The 19,512-nt window shown below is 40.5% G+C and overlaps 1 protein-coding gene across 2 annotated transcripts in view; it reads right to left on the bottom strand.

The window, feature by feature from the left end:
- The window catches only part of LOC134538492 (exonuclease mut-7 homolog), a 55,070-nt gene that overhangs the window by 22,924 nt on the left and 12,634 nt on the right, over positions 1–19,512 (bottom strand). For both annotated transcript variants that reach the window (XM_063379860.1, XM_063379861.1), the window contains 4 exons: positions 14,125–14,339; positions 8,451–8,653; positions 7,021–7,202; positions 254–470 (listed from right to left, as the gene is read on the bottom strand). In XM_063379860.1, the coding sequence (XP_063235930.1) occupies positions 254–470; positions 7,021–7,202; positions 8,451–8,653; positions 14,125–14,339 (817 nt within the window). The remainder of the gene's footprint in view (positions 1–253; positions 471–7,020; positions 7,203–8,450; positions 8,654–14,124; positions 14,340–19,512) is intronic.

Below are 19,512 nucleotides of genomic sequence, written 5' to 3'. Positions count from 1 at the left end.
CATTGCATTCACGCACACACACACACATACACATATATTTTCCTTCTGCACTTGTCCAAGCTTAAATATAAAATTTAAATAAATTTTAAAAAAACTTTTAATGAAGTTGCTAAAATTCAAGTTTCAAAGCCACAAAAATTAAAGATTTTTGTTTTAGGTAATATGCAAGTATTTATAAAAAGCGTACAAACCCTGTAATGAACAACTAAAAAGTAAAAAAGCTGACAAAACACAAATGAACTGGAAGACAAACCTGGTGTGAACAAGGTTCTCTTGTAAAAGAGAAGGGCATTCACTCACAGAGGCAGACAGTGAGCCCGGCCAACTGCTCTCGGGAATGCCAAACTCATTGGCCCAGTGCAGGGCCTCCTTGAAGTCCCCGAAGCTGCACACTCGCTCCACCAGGTCCGCCCGCAGGTGGGGGTCCCTGCCCACGGCCTCCATCACCATCTCCCGCCAGCTGTCCAGGTCTGCAGGCCGTATCACACCACGCCATCGCACACGCTCTGTCTCTGTGCTGCCGTGAGCACCACACATCACACACGCACTCCTGCCGCCGTGAGTACCACACATCACACACATCACACACACTGTGTTGCCGTATCACACATCGCACACATCACACTGTGCTGCCGTGAGTACCACACATCACATCACATCACACACACACACACACACACACTGTGTTGTCGTGAGTACCACAGGTACTAGATGTTAGAACAGATATTAAGGCCCCTGCCTACCCGGGCACACATACAGTGAGTAGAGTCTCAGGGAAAAAAACAACGCAATTTGAAAACTGCTCAAGATATAGGAGTCAGGTCTGTTTACGAAAAGAATTGAAAATTCGCTGAGGGCCGAAAAGTGGTTTTAATTCCGGATTAATTTTTTTGAACTTTTTTTTTTTAGTAGGTCATTTTTAGGCATAAAAGAACTGGTACAGATTCTCGGAAGCACTTACGGAACTTGCATTACACCTTAATCTTCATTTCTCGCGATATAATGATATGGTCACCACCTCTCAACTTTCATAGTTGTCCTATGCACGACGAGAAGACTGCGCGCCAGTTCAGAGCCTTGCCATCCCGCCTCACTGACACACATGCAGCCCTGACTAGACGGGCCCCTTAAAGCTGTAACGCCCCTCGTGCCCAAAAATTATATTATTTTAATTAATTAAAAACACCTTGGAAACAGCTGGGCAAAATATTAAAAAAATTAAAATTAATTACCAGAGGGGACACGAGGCGGTGAACAAGACAAAATTTACACTCCCTGCACACTAGTAACTTGGGAGTTCGTGGATCAATATGTAGAAGAAGGTATATGATAAATAAATACGCTATATAAACAGCTTGGTCTATAGGTTTTCCTGGTTTATTTTTAAGAGGTTTTGTTTTAGCATTATTTCGACATAACAAAAATCTTAGTAATTAACAAAGTTAAGGGGGCGCCCCTACATTATTTAAAACAGTACATATTACACCTTAGCAAACAAATGATTACATTAACAAAAATTTCAAGTATAGCTTCAAAATTTGATTCTCCCAACGATTACATATATGTATATGAGTTTCCTTGATTTTACATGTTATTGAGGATTACGTTCTTAAAGCACTGCTCGCTGGTATCTTTTTAATGAATTTAGTTCCTTCTATGCAAGTGGAATATATATATAGCTCATATCACCCGGGTCTTCCCAGGATGACGTCGGATCGAGAGGAAAACTCTTCTAAGGGGGGAATCAGCTTGAGGTCCCGAAGATCATGCGAGGAGCAATTTCTCTGCCCCGAAACTTTGACCCTGTCTGAAACACAAGTCAAATTCAAAATGAATTAGACCTGCTTCCAGACAGTCATACACAGTCGGCGCGAAAGGCCAAAAAACGGGAATATGGGGAAAAAAAAGGGCCAGATTACTCACCCAACAGGGTGTGGAAACAGGGCTTCCGAGGTGTCTCGCGCCGACATCAGGATGACGCGCACTGAGAAATTGCGGATGCGCGAAGGAAACCAAATTTTAAAGAATTAAAAAAACATAAAAAAAAATTTACACACAACCTTTTCTAAAAACTACATCTGCCTGGCTACTGTAAAAATGGGATCACATCCCTTAAGCAACTGACTACATCTTTTATGCAACCGAAAATCGCTGTTCCCGCGAAAAGCCTCTTAGCGCAGAGGACGCCGAGAACACGTGGTCAGTAGTCGAGGTCAGAGTACTGAGTGCCCGCTATGGCGGACAAGGCTTCTAATTAAAACAGGTGCTAAAGCCCTAGGGAGGAGGGGGAAGGTTCGGTTCTAAGCCGAAAATTTCCGAAGCAGTCCGAGGCGGGCGTGACAAGAACACGACATGCGCGCTCTCTACCGGCCAGAACAGAAGGCAACAAACAATCGACTTCTACAGGCCGCGAGAAGAAAGCATAGTGCCTTATGGCGCCGCGGCGCTGCTCTCTAGCGGCCTAAATGGGAACTAACTGAGGCGGTGAGCTGACTTGCCACCAGGTGTCACGAGGGTGAGCTCTGCACGCTGGCGACCAGGCTCGCGGTTACTTTTTTTGCCGCTAGATGTCGTGGACGTCTCTGTCGGACCAGGGAGAAGGTCCTTGAATTAGGCCATCGTCTTGGCTAAGTTCACGTCAGGTCACTGCTCCCGACTTGATTTCTCAGAACTAAGGTGAGGTGGAGAGAGAGGAAGGGGGGACAGAAATAGCCACTAAGGTGGGAACGCAGGTCCACTGGAGACCCATTCGTGACGAGACTTGCTATTCTCAGCAAGCCTGTAAGAAGTAGCAGCTTGCAGCCCACAAGCTGCTCTATGCAATTTTGGTCATGGAGAGAAATAATATTACAAACTCGGGACGTGACTGCAGGCGAGAGAAATTTCAACCGAGCTGCCCACGTCCACATTAGACAGCAAAATATCAGTTAGGCCCCCTGAGAAAGAGGGCTTCGGTCCACTGGAACAAAGTTTAAACACGTGGCGTACACCGGCCTAACAAAGAGTAAATCACCCCCTTAACAACCAGATAAATTAAAAAATAAGATTTCCAAATTTTTTTTTTAAAATTATGGTAAAATTAAAAAAAGTGACGAAATGCCTAATTTCCGGCACAAAGCTGATCATTCATTCATATAATTATGCATAAATAAAAACATGGAAAAACCACACAAAACAGCAGTAAAAACAACAAAAACAAGTCATATATTTTTCCAATAATGACCTTCTTCAGATGTGTAAGACATAAAAAAAAAGACTGTGATTAATTTTTAATTGTTTTATGCATTTTATCATGGCCTATTTATTTTAGTATCTGTATAATGTTATGAACATGAGACGTGTCGTGCGCGCCTGGTATATTACGAGGGTCGTCGCTTCCCCCCTCCTTCCCTCCGCTCCCCTAGCGGTGCTCTGCCTTTACGGCGTTATCCGACACCTTGCAGCTGGGGAGTTCCGCGAGCTACAGACGCGTCTTGATAATTGTGGCGTTGGGTCGGCGCGGAATGACGCGACTGGCCTCAGCTGCGCTCGTGAATTCTAGAAGGTCGCCTGGGCCTATGTAAACCCAGGACGCCGGCCTCAGGAGGCAGTTGGGAGTTTTTCTGTGGCGAAGTTTCCAGGGCGATAGTGTCGTGGGTGCGACGGGAGCCCCGAGCGAAGTTCCGAGCGAAAAATTACCCTGATGCTGAGAAAATTTGAAAAGTTAAAGTTTTTATTTAAAGATTAATGGCATAAATTACATCTGACATTAAAAAAATGGTTGAAGTAACATTAGGCCTTAGAAATAAAATATTTTTCTGAAATACTTTTAATGACAATTGTCTATATCAATATGTATCAAGTTTCAGATACACTAACTCCATGGAAAAATAAAAGTGAATAATTGCCCTAAAATTTGTATTTATTTACTATGTTAAAAGCTATAAAAAATTGGACACTTTTTAAGAGTTTTTTTCATGTAAAAGGGTAGCCTTTTTCTTTTAAAAGGGTAGCCTATTTCTATTATTTTTGTATGATTTTTCTGAGAAAAAGCATGCCTTTATCTTGCATCCCAGTCATTTTTCACCATACGTGCCTGAATAGAATTTTTGTGTTGTAACAATAAGAAGTTTAAAAACTGTAGCTGATAATACAAGACTACACAAAATAAAACACACAAGTGTATGAAATGAAATTAATAAATATAATAATGGAAAAATGTTTTTAGTAGTAACTGATATGGTGGTAACACCTGAAAATTACTAAGAATGAACATCTATATAATAATCGTCCAATGGGGTCTTATCTATGTATGTATATAAAGGAAGTTGAAGCAGTGCAGGCACTGCTTAGCGTTCCTTCCCCTCATTTCCCCTCCCCTCTCCTCCTTTCCCCTTCCTCTCAGACTTCCCCTTCCTACCCCCCCTCTTCCTCCCTTCCCCGCCCCGCCACCAGCGCACTCTGCCGTGTATTGTTCCCGGCCTATATAACCTCGGCACCCGGGCTATTTGCCGCAGTCTTCCGGTCGTTTGACACGAGGGCTGCCACTTGGGGCTGGCGTCGCGTTGGTATGTACTCGGCTGTGAAACTTAACTTCTGTAATTTTCAGTAATTAGTATGTTTTCTTGTTCTTGTTTGCGTGTCGTGGCCGCGCTTTCACTTTTGGATTTTTGCCATGTTTAGTAATGTTCGTAATCTCTCTTGGACCCTTCAGGTCAGTGCTTAACTGGATTATTTGCCTTAGTTTCTTTTGCTCACGCCGAGTACTACCGGTAGCTTATGTAACAGTGTTTTTCTGCGGTTGTATATGGGCATGCCATGATGGCTTTGGACACTTCTTGTCAAGCCGCGTCGTAACGGTAATAGTAATTGTATGTAATTGTAAATGTAATCTCTTTCTTTCTTTCTTGTTGTTGCCTAGCGGCTCATATGATTGTGCTACGTTAAACGCGTCGTAAGCTTGCCCCATTTATCGCACCATTGTTTTAACTTGTATTCCCGCGGGAATCGAATTATTATATGCATATTATATGCATTGTATGCATTGTGACTAATAAACTGGCTTGCTTGTTATTTCACATTTTTGTGACTTTATTTCTTGCAGCACGAGCGCACCACTGCCGTGGTCGTATTGCAACGACCCCTTGTTGTTTGTGTTGATTTCCTGTTTCATTTGTAGGTGCAGCTACAAAGTGTATGAGTGTTTCATACAAAGCTACAGTTTTACAAAAGAGTTTGATAAAATATTGCACACTTGACCATCAAAACAAAAAGAAAGTCACTGTCTACACAATATTTTGAAAAACCATCCCCAACAACCGTTTCCCACCCCTTAAAAAGTGGACTTTTGGTACTTTATGAACAAATTTTACACACTTGACATTCAAAATAAGATGAAAGTGACAGTCAACATCTCTGCACTCCAGAAGGACAAATAAAAAACATTATGTACCCTCAAGCTTTGCAATAATAAAAGATTCTAAATATATAAAAAATAATTTTTGTTGGTTGTTTGCTATCCATTAACATCGTTGCTACAGGACTAGAAAACCGGGAAAACCGGGAAATGTCAGGGAAATTAAAATGGTCAGGGAATTCTGGGAAATGTCAGGGAAAATTCTACGAATTCTGGAAATTTTAAAGTTGCTTATAATTCAAACAAAGCTTTGTTTTGATGCGCTCGTACCGCTACCGAACGACTCCGCTAAAAGGCTGTTGCTTAAGGCACACGGCAACTGCAACTTTTTTTTCTTACTTGGTCTACGATTGTCCGTTGCAATAGGCTGTTACAACCACCCACCATAACTTCTGGCCAATCCAGGCACTCGTTTGTTCACTAGCGAACCCGGCCTTCATTTGTTCGTGTTTTGATCCTTTTTAATTTTCCCTTGAGACTTCGTGTTTTGTTCCGTTCCATGCAGTGAACTACAGAACGGGCATGGCGTCGTTTATCTTTTGAAGGCTATTTTCACGTGGAATGTGACTTCAAAGCTTATTACGTAAATTTAAAGGCGTTGTTTCAGGGGAAGTTAGTTTTTGATGCGATCATAAGAAAATAAAGTGCATTTTGATAAAGAAGCAATACCAATTCTCATTTTGAAAACTACCAAGCTGATACGAAAACACGTGGCTTTTGTGTGCGGTTATGTTTTTGTATTTTTCTAACTATTTTTTTAATTACTTTTTTTTTCAACCGTTATAATCCGTGAGTTCTGTTGCATGACACTTGCATTGTGTATAAAAAAATATGCATAACTGAACATGTTTTTCCCCAGAATCGTTAGTTAACATTGTAAGAATGTAAGAGTATTGCATGTTGTAATGCTGCTATTGTAATTCTCTAAGTAGGCCCGTTATATTGTTAGGTGTGAATTTGTAATAGTTTTTGTATTTGTGTAGTAATATTTTTTTTAAGAATTCATAAACAATAATTTTTTAACCTAACTTGAAAATATTAATATGTACTTTTTTTTTTAGCTTAGAGATGTCGAATAAAATTACTTTTAAGGAGAATTGGCTCAAGGAGTCACAGTTTCAGCATATCAAACCCTCTGCTAAAAACATAAATTCTGCGTACCGCACTTTGTGCTACAAAAGTATTCAACTCAGCAATATGGGCCGAAGAGCTCTCACCAGCCATGTCGAAGGAAAAAAACACATTCGCAATTCTGCCGTCAAAATAACACAATAAAAAAACCTTATTTTAACTCATGTTGAAATTTTTATATTACAATTAATCATATGCACGTTAATATTTATGGTATGTACTTCATAAGAAAGTCAGGGAATTTTTCTCTTAAATTTCTGGAAAACAGGGAAAAGTCAGGGAATTCTAAGATTCTATTTCTGTAGCAACCATGATACATCAACTCTACAGTTTTATTTTGTAAAATTTTGCACAGTTGACCCTGGATCAAAATAAGGTCTACCTAAGATTTAAAATAAAATAAAAAAATCCCCACGAATATGCCTCTTTACTCTGCATAAATCCCGGGCAACGTCGATTACTTCAGCTAGTTAATCAGTCTGCGTCATACTAACTCAGACTCTTGTCGTAGTATCTCTTGTACAGAAGGAAGCCGATGGCTCCTTCTGTCTTCTTCTGATGCAGGTTCGGACACATGTGGGCTGGCATTTTGAACACCTTTACAAAACGAGCAACCAGCTTGCTCAAAGGTTTGTGGTACAACTTCTCTTTCCTGACGTTTGGGATGTTTAGTTTCCTGAAAAGAATTAAACAAACCTTGTGTACAATAAATACATACTAAGGGTCTGTGAGTATTCAAAAAATTTGAATTTAAATTACATAATCATATATTTGATTTGGCATTGAAAGTCAAATAATTATTTGAATAATATGCTACCTATTTCGATACAGCAAGTGCGACTAATTCACCAAAAATTTTAACGAAAAGAGTTTAACATGTATGAAAACAAAGATGATGTATTCAGAAATTCTGAGTTGTTTTATACAATGCACATACATGGTTTCTATATGTAACTGATAGGGTCATTAGTATCGACACGTAGGCAAATCTTCCCATTGCCATGGTATGGGCTGTCTTGCCTTAATCCTAAATTTCAGAAAAGTTTCTTAACCACTTTTGGTAGAAAAATAGGTGTTAACCCAAATGCATTAAATTATTTACATCAACCACAGTTTGTAACTTCTAAACATATTTAAATAACTCCAAAGTGATACCAAAGTTATAATTAAACATCAGTTAGTTACATCTCCTCCCCTTGAATTTAATTTTTATTACGGACAAGGTAAGTTTTGCAACTCACCGAATCATTTACGTGTTAGACTTGTGCTGTCACAACTACTGTCATCACCTACTATTACTACGAGCAAACAATTTTGGTTGAAAAAGTATAACAAAAACATTACTTTTAATAGTTTTAGTTTTTAATGAAACAACAAAAATTGATGGCAAATTATAACAAAATAATTTAAAAAATCAGACTGCTGAACCTCGGCAAGATGGCATTCAGCACTTCTTGAGAACAGAGATAAACGGAAATAAATTACTAAAACAGCGACTGAAAATTAGTTTTTGACTGAGCTGCTGCTGCCCGTAACTTTGCCCACACACAAAACACTTCGCCCGACAGCTCACTGTTCAAGCAATGCTTCAATAGTGAAACGTCAGCGGGAATTGCCCCTAAAACCACGACGACATCACAAAAAATGAAAAAACTCAACGTGGCAAGACAGCAGGGTGAGGATGAGGAGACAGACCACTTTGCCTGCTGTTTGCTTTCAAATTTTGTTGGTGGGAATGATAGATTTTTATAGATTTTTTTGGATTTCAGTAGTGGTGATGGGTAGTATCCCCCCCCCCCTCATCGGCCCCCCTTCCTAAGTACATCCCTGCAAGAGTCAGAGCCATAAATTGCAGACACATTGCAATCAGGTGACCACCCAGCCCGTTCACAGCAGGTGCTGGTTTCATCACCGAGACACTCACAGGACGATCTTGTCCACCTCGTTCCTGATGTTCTTGTGGCCGAGCAGGCCGTCCAACTGAGCGACCGCCTGCCGCTGGTACTCCGCGCTGCCGTGCATCAGGTCCTCGGCTAGACTCAGCTTGTCTTGGAAGATCAGGGGCAGCACGATCTCCTCCACCGTGAAGTGGTCGTGTAGCCTCAGCAGCGCGATGCACTGGCTCGCCTGCACACCTTGACACGTTACCTTCCACAAACAATTCACACACTTTCATGTACACACTAAAGAGCAGTAGAGTTATTTTACTAACTTTGGGAGAGAGAAAAAAAATAGGTGCATGGCCATCATGAAACTTCACAGATTAGAGGCTGTACCGTAAATTAGGAATTTCGACACGTTTTTTTAAATGTGTTATTATTATTTTAAATTATTTTTGGAAATTTTATTTTTATTATAATCTGGTTACTAAAAGGGTGATTTACACATTGTTAGGCTGGTGTACTCTACGTAGTTAAACTTTGTGCCAGTGGACCGAGGCACCTGTTCTCAAGGATCTATCTGAGCTTTTGCTAGTCTAATGTAGTCGTTAGCAGCCCGGTTGAAATTTCTCCCGCCTACAGGCACGCACGGGGTCCGTAATTTTAGTTCGCTACATGACTAGATCTGCAGAGCGCAGCTTCTGGCGTGCAAGCTGTAGTTCTTAGAGGGCCGCCTAGATCAGCGAGCCTCAGGCACGACTGAGTATCCAGTGGACGCTCGTTCCCAGCCATCTCTGCGCTTTTCTGTCCACCCTCCCCTCTCTCTCCACCCCAATGGTTCGCAGAATTAAACCCAAGATCATTGCCCTGTGGTGAACCCCGCCAAGGTGGTGGCCTACTCCAAGGACATTCTCCCTGGCCCTACAGAGCCCTCCACACCTAGTGACAGAAAAAGTAACTTCGGCCCTGGTCGCCAGCGTGCAGAGCCCACGCTCGTGACCTCTGGTGGCGATTCAGCTCACTGCCTCCGTTAGTTCCCCTTTACGCCGCTAGAGAGCAGCTCTGCGGCGCCATATGCCCCTATGCTTTCAAATCGCGACCCGTAGAAGTCAATTGTTTGTTGCTTTCTGTGCCCGCCGGTAGAGTGAGCGGCAGTCGCTCTTTGGCGCAAACCACTGAAGTCGTGGCTACGACCACTCGGTCACCTCCGGATATGTTCGGTCCAGAGCCAAACCTTCCCCCTCCTTTTTCCCTAGGGCCGACCGCCCGTTTTAATTAGGAGCTTTGTCCACCATCGCGGCACTCAGGACTTTGCAACTGGCTACTAACCGCGCTGCAGGTCGGGCAGAACTTCTCGCCGTCTCTTGTCACGGCTACGACGGAAACCCCTTCAATTAAGGATGTAGTCCGCTGTTTTGGGGGATGTGATCCCAGTTGAACAGTAGCCAGTCAGAAGAAGTGATTAAAAAAAAGTCATGTTTGTTTTTACGCACGCACGCAAGCACGCACGCACACACTGAATTTCGATTTCTGCAGCGTCATCCGCGCATTTCTACGTCCGCGCCATTCTGATGTCGGCGCGAGACATCTCCTGAGCCCTGGAGCTACACCCTGTTTGGTGAGTTACCCCGGAATTCTTTTTCTCCCGAAATTCCCGTTTGTTGGCCTTTTCGTGCTGACTGTGTTTGACTGTCTGGAAGCAGGTCTAATTCGTTTGGAATTTGACTTGTTTCGGACAGGGTCCAAGTGCTGGGGGGACGAATTTGCTCCCAGCATGTCATTCGGGACCTCGAGCTCAGAGTCCCCTTAAGAAGAGAATCTTTCCCGACCCGTCATACTCTGAAGATCCGGGTGATATTAGAAATATATCTCTCCCTTAAAATGAACTAAATTTATTAAAATACAAACCAGCGAACAGTGACTTAATAACTCAATCCACGAGAATATGTAAAATCAATGAGACTATCATCTATGTAATCAGCGAAAGAATCTAATAGGGTGGAATATTTCAATTGTTTTATTTCTGTGATGATGTGTAATTAATATTGTCACGGTCTGAAAATTATATTACTTTTTTTTTCTTAAATTTATTTTACTTTTGTTTCTCGTTAGGTTAACGTGTTGGTGTACGTGCGCGTTTCCAGGCTCGGCCGGTTGATTTCGACACACGGGTAGTGGAATATAGGTTGCTGTGACGTTAGTTTGCAGGCACCGCGGGCTTTTGCGAGGTTGCGTGGTTTGCTAATTCTCGCGGGTCGCTGGCCAGGGCCCGCCGAGAGGTTGCAACACGCCGTTCCAGAAAAACCAGCTGTGTAACGTCGATTTTGTTTGTCTCTGTCATTTTCAGCTTCGTGTACTCATTTCGAGGACTCTGTCCTGATTAGTGTTGCCATCTTGCGTCCGAGTTTGGAAACGTAGACAGAAAAAAATCGGACAGCGCGAGAGGGGGAGGGAGAGCTCGCTCGCGCCTGCGCAGAAGGAATTGTCGACTACGCTTGTTTCTGTTTTTCCTTGCGGGAAGGAGGGACAGCCATTTTCCCCGTGGCTAAGTTTTCCCGGTGTACGTTTTTTTTTCCGGAGTGGCCTAGTTTTGTAGTTAAAACCTCCTTCCAGGGAGGGACCTAGGTTTTTTGCCTGGGGACCTCTCTGGAAGCCAGGTCCACGTCGGTTTGAAACAACTTTTCTCCGCCTCAAGTCAGAGGGTAAGTGGTTGGCCATGGCTCGTCCGCCACGGTCATTTCTCGGGCGGTCTTCGTCCCGATTCTAGATTCAATGTGGTAATTTAAAGTAACTTAGTTTTTAGTCTTATCTTGTATTTTTTTTTTATGATTTAAATGTAAACAGGCGCGGCACCAGGTTGATGCGAGCAGATATGTGCTGGGTTGTAGCACAATTAATCTGAGTGGGTGCTAATGACTAGAGGGCTGCCATGTTGTGTAGTATAGCGTGTTGTGTACGCTAACGTAATTAAAAGCATTGTAACTAAATCTTTAATCTCTTTGTTAAATTATTTATTATTAATTAATTTGTTGTCCTATTTATTATTAATTTATTTGTTAAATATTTGTTTAATTATTGTTATCCTAGTGAATAAAATCTGTGCTTGAATGGATTAATAATGTTTCTTTTCAGTGCATAAATCTCTGCCTAACTACCCCCCCCCCCCCCCCCCCCCCCAATGTTATAGGTTATTTATTGTTTTGTGTATAGGTGTACGCGGGACGTCTGACGGAGACCCGTCACAATATAATATAAATTGTTTTAATAATATTGGGCCGGTCCACCGTTAAGTAAGTTTGAAATCTTGTCTATACCTTTCTTGTGAAACTTAATTAATCTAAAACTATTGACAAACACGTTGAACGTAATTATGCTGAATAAACCGGGAAACCTATAGACCAACCTACCTATATTGTGATTTATTTGTTTCATATTCAGATTCACCTATTTCCTATTTAAACGATCCACTAGCTACCAGATTGACTGTGTGCAGGGAGTATAAATTTGTCTTGTTCATCACCTCGTGCCCCCTCTGGTAAATAACTTTAATTTTCTTAATATTTTTGAACCCAGCAGTTTCCAAGTTTTTTTTTTTTTTTTTTTTTTTAATTAAGTAAAAATAATCTAATATTGAGGCACGAGGGGCGTTTCAAGGGATAGAAAATTTTTAAGGTACTCTATCTAATATTTGAAACATGCATAACTATGCATTGAAAATAGACCTTTAGTTACTAGTGTCTGTTCATGTTTTCAATGGAATACAAGAAAGAATTAATGGGTTTATGACAGCTCAAATATTATACATAACCCTATTGGAAATGTCTATACAAATTGTCACAATTCTAATGCAACACCGCATCCAATCTCAGAGTTGAGAGTTTGGAGTTGTGAAAATATGCGTAAGTAAAAAAAAGTATTAGAAAGTATATAACCGGCTGTAAAGATGTTTCAGTTAAAAACATTTTTTTTTTTCAAACCCCATGCCATCTAGAAATATTTTTTACCTATGTTATGCATGTTAACTCTGTTACCTACTCACTTCTGTAAACCTGTGATTCTGTTATCTCTCTACCGGCTGTAATAAAAGTTTCACTAAAAAAATTGAAAAAAAAAAAAATGTTACATGTTTCTTTGCAAAAGCTAAACAAACAAGGAACCACCTATATTTCACTATTGCGATTGATCTGTAGCCTTTTTATCGTTCACAGATATTGAAATACTTGTCCTAACATGTTACCAACATAAACTCGGGTATACCTGGCTATGTTAACATTTGCGGGCAGACATGTTTCTCAGAATATTCAAAGCAGCGTAAAATGAATTAGTCTCAGAAAAGTTCTTGGAGTATTTTTCCTAAGTAAAATTTAAAATAATATGACTACATTGTCCTCCGTATGTCCGTAAGTCGTGCCCACCGCAAAAATCGTAAGACTGTTGGTAGGCACGTGACAAATGAAAAAAATTAAATAAATAAGTATTAAAAATTTTTCATTGAATATCTATCAACAAGTTTGTTGAAAGTATTTGTCTTCACGTGTTGTTACTATAGAACTATCTTGCCTGGTAAATTGGATACGTAACACAGGTTACATTAATAATGAAAACATCATGAAGATAGAATCAAAAAACTTAGCTTGCTTGGCTTCTGTATTTTTAAGTTTTTGTTTTTTTCTGTGAAATGGTTACATACTTTGTTATTAATGAATTTTGCATTCCTTTCACAAGGAAATATGGCAAGGGAAGGTAATATGATACATCATATATTATTTGAAGCAAATAATAGTCTGTATGATACCAACAGCTTTACATTCACATGTGCCTAATTCAAATCTAGGAACTTTACAAATCTGCCATAAATACAATGGAATGAGTTCAAACCTCTGGCATCAAACCCCAGCGCAAGTGTGAACAGGAACTCAAATCGTGGACATTTCCCATTGGCGACGTTCTATCTTAGAGACTGGACTCCGTATTATCGGAGATTGACACATCATAAAAACATACAACAAGCGTCCAAGATGCCAGAAAGACTAGGGATAATCTGGCCTTAGGAACTATTTCGTAATATTGAAGGATTTTTTTAAATGTTATCTGACAAGTTATTCAACAGTCACTAAGCCAATGCTAAAACATTAACCAGCACAAAATAATCAATTCCACTGATGCCTGCCTCTGAGAGGGTGTGACACAGGGGTGGCTGATAGGGGGATGGTTGGGATTGTTCGGAAAGGGGACTAGCTAGCGTGATGAAAAGGAGGAACTGCACGCTAGCCCGTGTCAAACAAGAAATGGAAGGGGCGTAACGCCAACAGTGGCGGTGATGTAGGCAGCAGTGTCGTTGCCCGATGAGGATACCCTGAGTGCAGGCTCCCAGGACGCTGCTAACTACGCAACACAGATGCAAATCCAAGCACAAAGTTGGCGATGAGTCTCGAAACCATCTGAACGCAGCCGTCCCGGTCGGGGGGTCCCACCTGCGCCCGAGGTGGCTGCTGAGTGGAGGGGGGTTTAAAGTCAGGGTCTACAACAGACCCTGAATGTTCGTCGTTTACACAGCAGCGAGTCATGGCCTTAGTGGACTCAGGGAAACACAGTGGGTAAGCATCACCATGTTACAGGTCCTATACACTCTAACAATGTTGACACACACAATAAACATACAGTATCTTATGCATACACTGTTAAATGACTTAAGGAACCAACACGAATGATACTCACTTCCTTGTAAACTTTGTGCTTGATCAGCTCACGGATGGGCTCTACGATAGCCTCCCTATCCTCGTCCAATCTGAACGTCTGCAGCATGAGTTGCAAGAGGCTGTAGTTCTTTTGTCTCACCGCAATGAAGAAAGCTCTCAGCTTGACGCCGACTGTCAGACAGGGCTTCAGCGCGTCTTGCCTGTCGACTGCCCAGTCCGTGTAGTATTCCATAACTGGAGCATCGACCACACGATCACAAACACATTTACTTTTAGCATAAGATAAACAAAGTTCAGTTACAACAGTAAAGAGACCATCAGTGTTTTATATAAAACATTGTTTATATGAAATACCTATTTGAGTTGGACAAACAGTTGATTGAAATTGACCTACTTGTACATCCACTGTATGTTTATGCTTACTAAGTATGGCTGTAAAAAAAATACACACGTCTCTCCCTTTAAATTGTTTGAAAACTTTATCTTTAGTGTATAAATAATATTGTAGAAAATATTTAAAATTATGTATCGATAACTGGATTTCTCCCGTGAGAGCAATGCTGGGTCAACAACTCCTTTAAAAAAAATATTGCGTAACATTTATTACAGACACTTAACCAAGATAATGATTACTCCAATATCACAAAGAAAAACAAAATGACATAGTGTACTTTGTACTATCTAGCGTGGCCAGTACAACTGGCACACAACACAATAGTTCTGTCATATGAAAATCAGGTAAGTTTGGAATCCAGATTTCAATCAAATTTGAATATTTTCAAAATTTCTCAGGTTTTTTTTTTTAACAGATAATCTACCGGACTAGTTTAAATTTGGGGCAGCAGTCAAACCTAACTCGGGACTTCTAGCCCTTCAGTTTGTGTTCCATTAATTACCTAAGTCAGATAAGTTTTTAACTTTACATTAATTTGGTGCTTAGCCAGTTCACCAGCAATTCCAATTATCAGTGTGTATGAGTTAGTAAGAACAGCAAGGCATCCTTTGTATGTGCAATATCAGTGGCCTCAATGAACTGCAATCAGGCCTACCTTAGCTGCTGCATATGGACCAAATATAACTGATATATATTTACGTTGCCGACTCATGGAATGGCACAGCTAAATTTCACTAATTCCGCACTATGTAACTGTATTTCTGCATACCAAAACAATTTTCACAAGTTATTTGGTCAAAATGAAGCCTCCCCTGACATGGGAGATGATTGTGTCAATGGACCAAAATTAACCTTTTTGATGTTCCAAAATACCAGCATGCAACAGGCCACGGCACTCCAAATATTCAATGGAACACTTTAAACGCTGCCCACCGAAACGGGGACCAACACATGCCGCGATCCCGAAACGTCAAACAATACCGTTGCCTGTTCGTAGTTTTACATAACACGAGGTTATATAAAAATAAAAATGGCTTTTAAATATGTTAAAACATATTTAGCAATGTTTTCAAAACAAAAAAATAAAATTAGCGTCTGAAAAATACGTTCTCACGATGTGAACAAAGCAACTTTTTGCTCCAAAATGGCCTCTTGGCAACGGGAACTGTTCAATAAATAAAGTTTGAATTTTCTGTGAAATTGTACATGGATATTACGGAAATGTACCCTTACACAATACACATTACAATACAGAAATAATAGACACAATGTTATATCCAGGTCTTCATAAAAGGGGACTAATATTTATAAAAGGTAGGTAACATTTCACAAATACAGAAAACAGCCAGTTATAAACACATTTAACATCCAACTAGGCATCAATACATTAGTGATATAGCTGCATTAGAAATTATTGTTTATTTTTAAAAAAAAAAAACTGCATTTAAATATTGAATAAGTTTAAAAAAACTTTGTTAATGTTATTTATCAGGTTTAAAAATGTCAGTATTAGTAGTACATAAAAAAAATAATGGGATGATTATACCATTTTTTTTTAAATCTAGAAGTAGGTAGGTTACTTATAGTATTCATATAAAAAGAAATACACATAACCCAAACCCCAAACAAGCTACCTCAAGAAAATAATAAGATCTGGTTTGGTTTACATTGGCATTTACTTAATGATTTCGTTGCTGTTATTTCTACTTTACAAACCTTATTCCACTGAAGATAACCCATGGCATTACAGCCGAAACAAAATACCAAGAAAATTGTTGGCCTTATTTGCTATACTTAAAACATTAAATATTGTTAAACAATAAACCAAATGGGAGGCCCCGGGGCGAGATATTATAATAAGTAACAATGGTTATATTTGACTGAATCAAAGGTCATTTGGTTTCTTAACTTTACAGGCCATTGAATATTTAGCGCGCAGGCTCTTCATAAGACAAATTATAAAAAAAATTACATTTACTCGTTAAATGAATAAAAGTGTCCTGAAACTGGTTGTTCAGAATTATAAATTATTTTGTGGTTTTTCCACTCAGGGAAAAATATGTTGAAAGCTGGAACTCTTGAGAAATTCTCCGATTGCAGGAGGCGATGAATTTCGGTGAACTAACTCATGAACTGCATGGGAGTTGAATTTGGAGCGGAATCTCTCATCCTAGTTCTTGATCCCCGCCTGCAACCAGTATTCCCATCAAATTAGGTTGGTTAACAGGCGGCTGATGTTGGGCGAAGTTAAGCCCACGAGAACAGGAAAAGAAAAGTGTGTGTGGGGCGACGAAATAACTTACCTAAGCTGCGGGGTGGAGTAGATCAGGTCGGTCCCTGGAGATGGCCAGGTGATGCGCGACGCGGAAGATTGCTGTCGCCATGAAGAATAATAAGTAAAGACAAAAAAACTATTTCAAAAAATAAACTATCTCGGGCAGCAAAAAAATTAAAAATTGAGTGCTAAGGCACATGGCCTTGTCGATAACCAACTACATGCTTTAGAGAAAGCCGTTCACGACTTTTCAGAAGCGCGTTGTCTCGGGCTGCGAAGAGAGATCCGCCCTTACCGCGTGCTGCCTGCCGAATCTTTTTGAAATGGCGTCGGGGCGCCTAATTAAAGTAAGCAACTGCCCCCCCAGCCAAAGAAGGGGGTGGTGGTGATTGCCCGAAGGTGTCCGGAGATGCCCGAAGGGGCGAAGCAGACTGCAACCTGTTCGCTGCGCTCTCACGCGAGTAGTAGGCGAACTAAAATCGCAATCGCACTGCGACTGCTGCCAAGGTCGATTGTGACAAGCTGTCTCTTATGGGAGGTATGAGTATTGCACTCTGGTGGCCAAGACGAGAACCTGTCTGGAGGGTCACAGAAACGTCCGCTAGAGTGCAGTGGGCGTGCTCGCGACCAGCGCTCAGAGCAAGGTTAGGGATTTTTCCCGCCGCTAGACTTCGCTGAGGGCTCCGTTTGACAAGTGGGAATGTCCTCGGGGAGGCAATGTCCCCGCCTGGGTTCACTGGGGGTCGATGCTCCGGGTTGTACTTCCCGTGAAGCCACCGGTGGGTGATGAGGGAAGGGGGGTTTAAATTTGCTAAGTCGCCTGGGAAAGGCGTCATGTGGACTGTCTCGAGGCGTCGCCGCTGGCTGTAACTTGGTCCAGAGGCGTGCTTGCAAAACCCTTACGTATGCTTGCCTCCGAGAAATGAAAGTTGCTAGCAGTGGGGTTGGGGTAGCGTTCGCTAACGCGAAAGTCGTTCCGTTACATAGGGAAGGCGTGACGCGAACCGCGGCCGGGATGCTGCGATCGCAAATCGTCAGAAAACAGTATCTGTTTGAAGCCTGCGAACAAGCGCAGGTGCACTGGGTTGCACAAGATTACGTCGGAGTGTACAGTAATGGAAACAAAATTTAATAAAATAAAAATTACAAATTTATTATTTGGTTTTCTTCTTTAAAAATTAAAAATTAAATTTAAATTCGTACATTTGTGCCTGAAAGTGGCACTGAAACGGCACATACTTCCCCCCTGAAAGACGGAGTCAGGGTGGCCAACTTGAGCCACCAAAAACCTAAGTGACTTACCCTGTACCAGGATCTACTGTAGTAAACTACTTACAACCGATAAGAATTCTTACACGTTTAAATAGAGCTAAAACTTACAGATAACTTATTTAAAAAGTGGCGCCACTTAAAACTAGACATCTTAATTGAATACTCCTTAACTTAAACATCTTATAAACTAGTACCATGGTTTTTTATATTACTTAAAATTATGACCTAGGGTTTTTGATAACAACACTGTGTGTTGAGTTTGGCATGCCGAAGAATTGGCGCTGTTCCTTGCAGAAGGAAAACAGTGAAGAGTGCCCTTACTTTAGGTTCGGGTGCACTTTCTTCAGCTGTTTTCCTTCTGCAAGGAACAGCGCCAATTCTTCGGCATGCCAAACTCAACACACAGTGTTGTTATCAAACCGCGGCCGGGATGCTGCGATCGCAAATCGTCAGCAAACAGTATCTGTTTGAAGCCTGCGAACAAGCGCAGGTGCACTGGGTTGCACAAGATTACGTCGGAGTGTACAGTAATGGAAACAAAATTTAATAAAATAAAAATTACAAATTTATTATTTGGTTTTCTTCTTTAAAAATTAAAAATTAAATTTAAATTCGTACATTTGTGCCTGAAAGTGGCACTGAAACGGCACAAGAGTGAAACCAAACATAAAAACAAAACATGGTACATCCACGAAAAAAGAATAGAAAAAGTAATTCCAATCAAAATTAAAATAAGCAACAACTAAAAAAAAATGTCTAGTGGTTACAAAACACACACAAAATTAAAAAAAAAAAGAAAAAAACAGGAAATACAGTGACAGTAATAGAGAGCAATGAACTTAATGAACTTAAGACAAAGAAAGACAGATGAAGTACTTTCTTTTTATTTCATCCCCTTTTCCAACTAACTACTTTGAGCAAAGAATTTATAATAGCATAGGGGATTAAAGTTCTGCATTCAGTAAAAGCCACACATTTCACATCATTGGCTACACAGTATTCAAAGGAGCAATTAGAGTTATTTAAAGGAAAATTACCTCCTGTCTCCTCCCTTTTAATTGTGAATATTTTTAAGATTATGTAGGATGTACAAAATATTAGAAAAAATATTCTTGAGTGTGCTTGGGTAAGTTTAGATTAGTATTTTATTTCTTCTTCTCTTTGTGACACAAGGGTGAGAGCAACTTCACGGCAGAAACGTTACGTACAATGAATCAATTTATATGCTGCTCATGAAATAAAAATAAAATGCCTAATTTGTTTCAGCATCTTCGTACCTTCTCGTTCAGAAGCTACAGCTTAAGACGACATCTGACATTGAGTGACGTCTCAGAGAAACATAGAAAAAACTGTCAAGAATGAACAATAATCGATAAGAAGCAAAATATTTTATCATAACAATAAACTCACAATGTCACAATATGATCATTGCTTCCTACTACAAAAAAGTGTGTAACCATCCAAAG

The sequence above is a fragment of the Bacillus rossius genome, chromosome 13 (assembly GCF_032445375.1).
Source record: "Bacillus rossius redtenbacheri isolate Brsri chromosome 13, Brsri_v3, whole genome shotgun sequence".
NCBI classification, from domain to species: domain Eukaryota; kingdom Metazoa; phylum Arthropoda; class Insecta; order Phasmatodea; family Bacillidae; genus Bacillus; species Bacillus rossius.
This window is presented reverse-complemented; position numbering and strand designations above follow the sequence as displayed.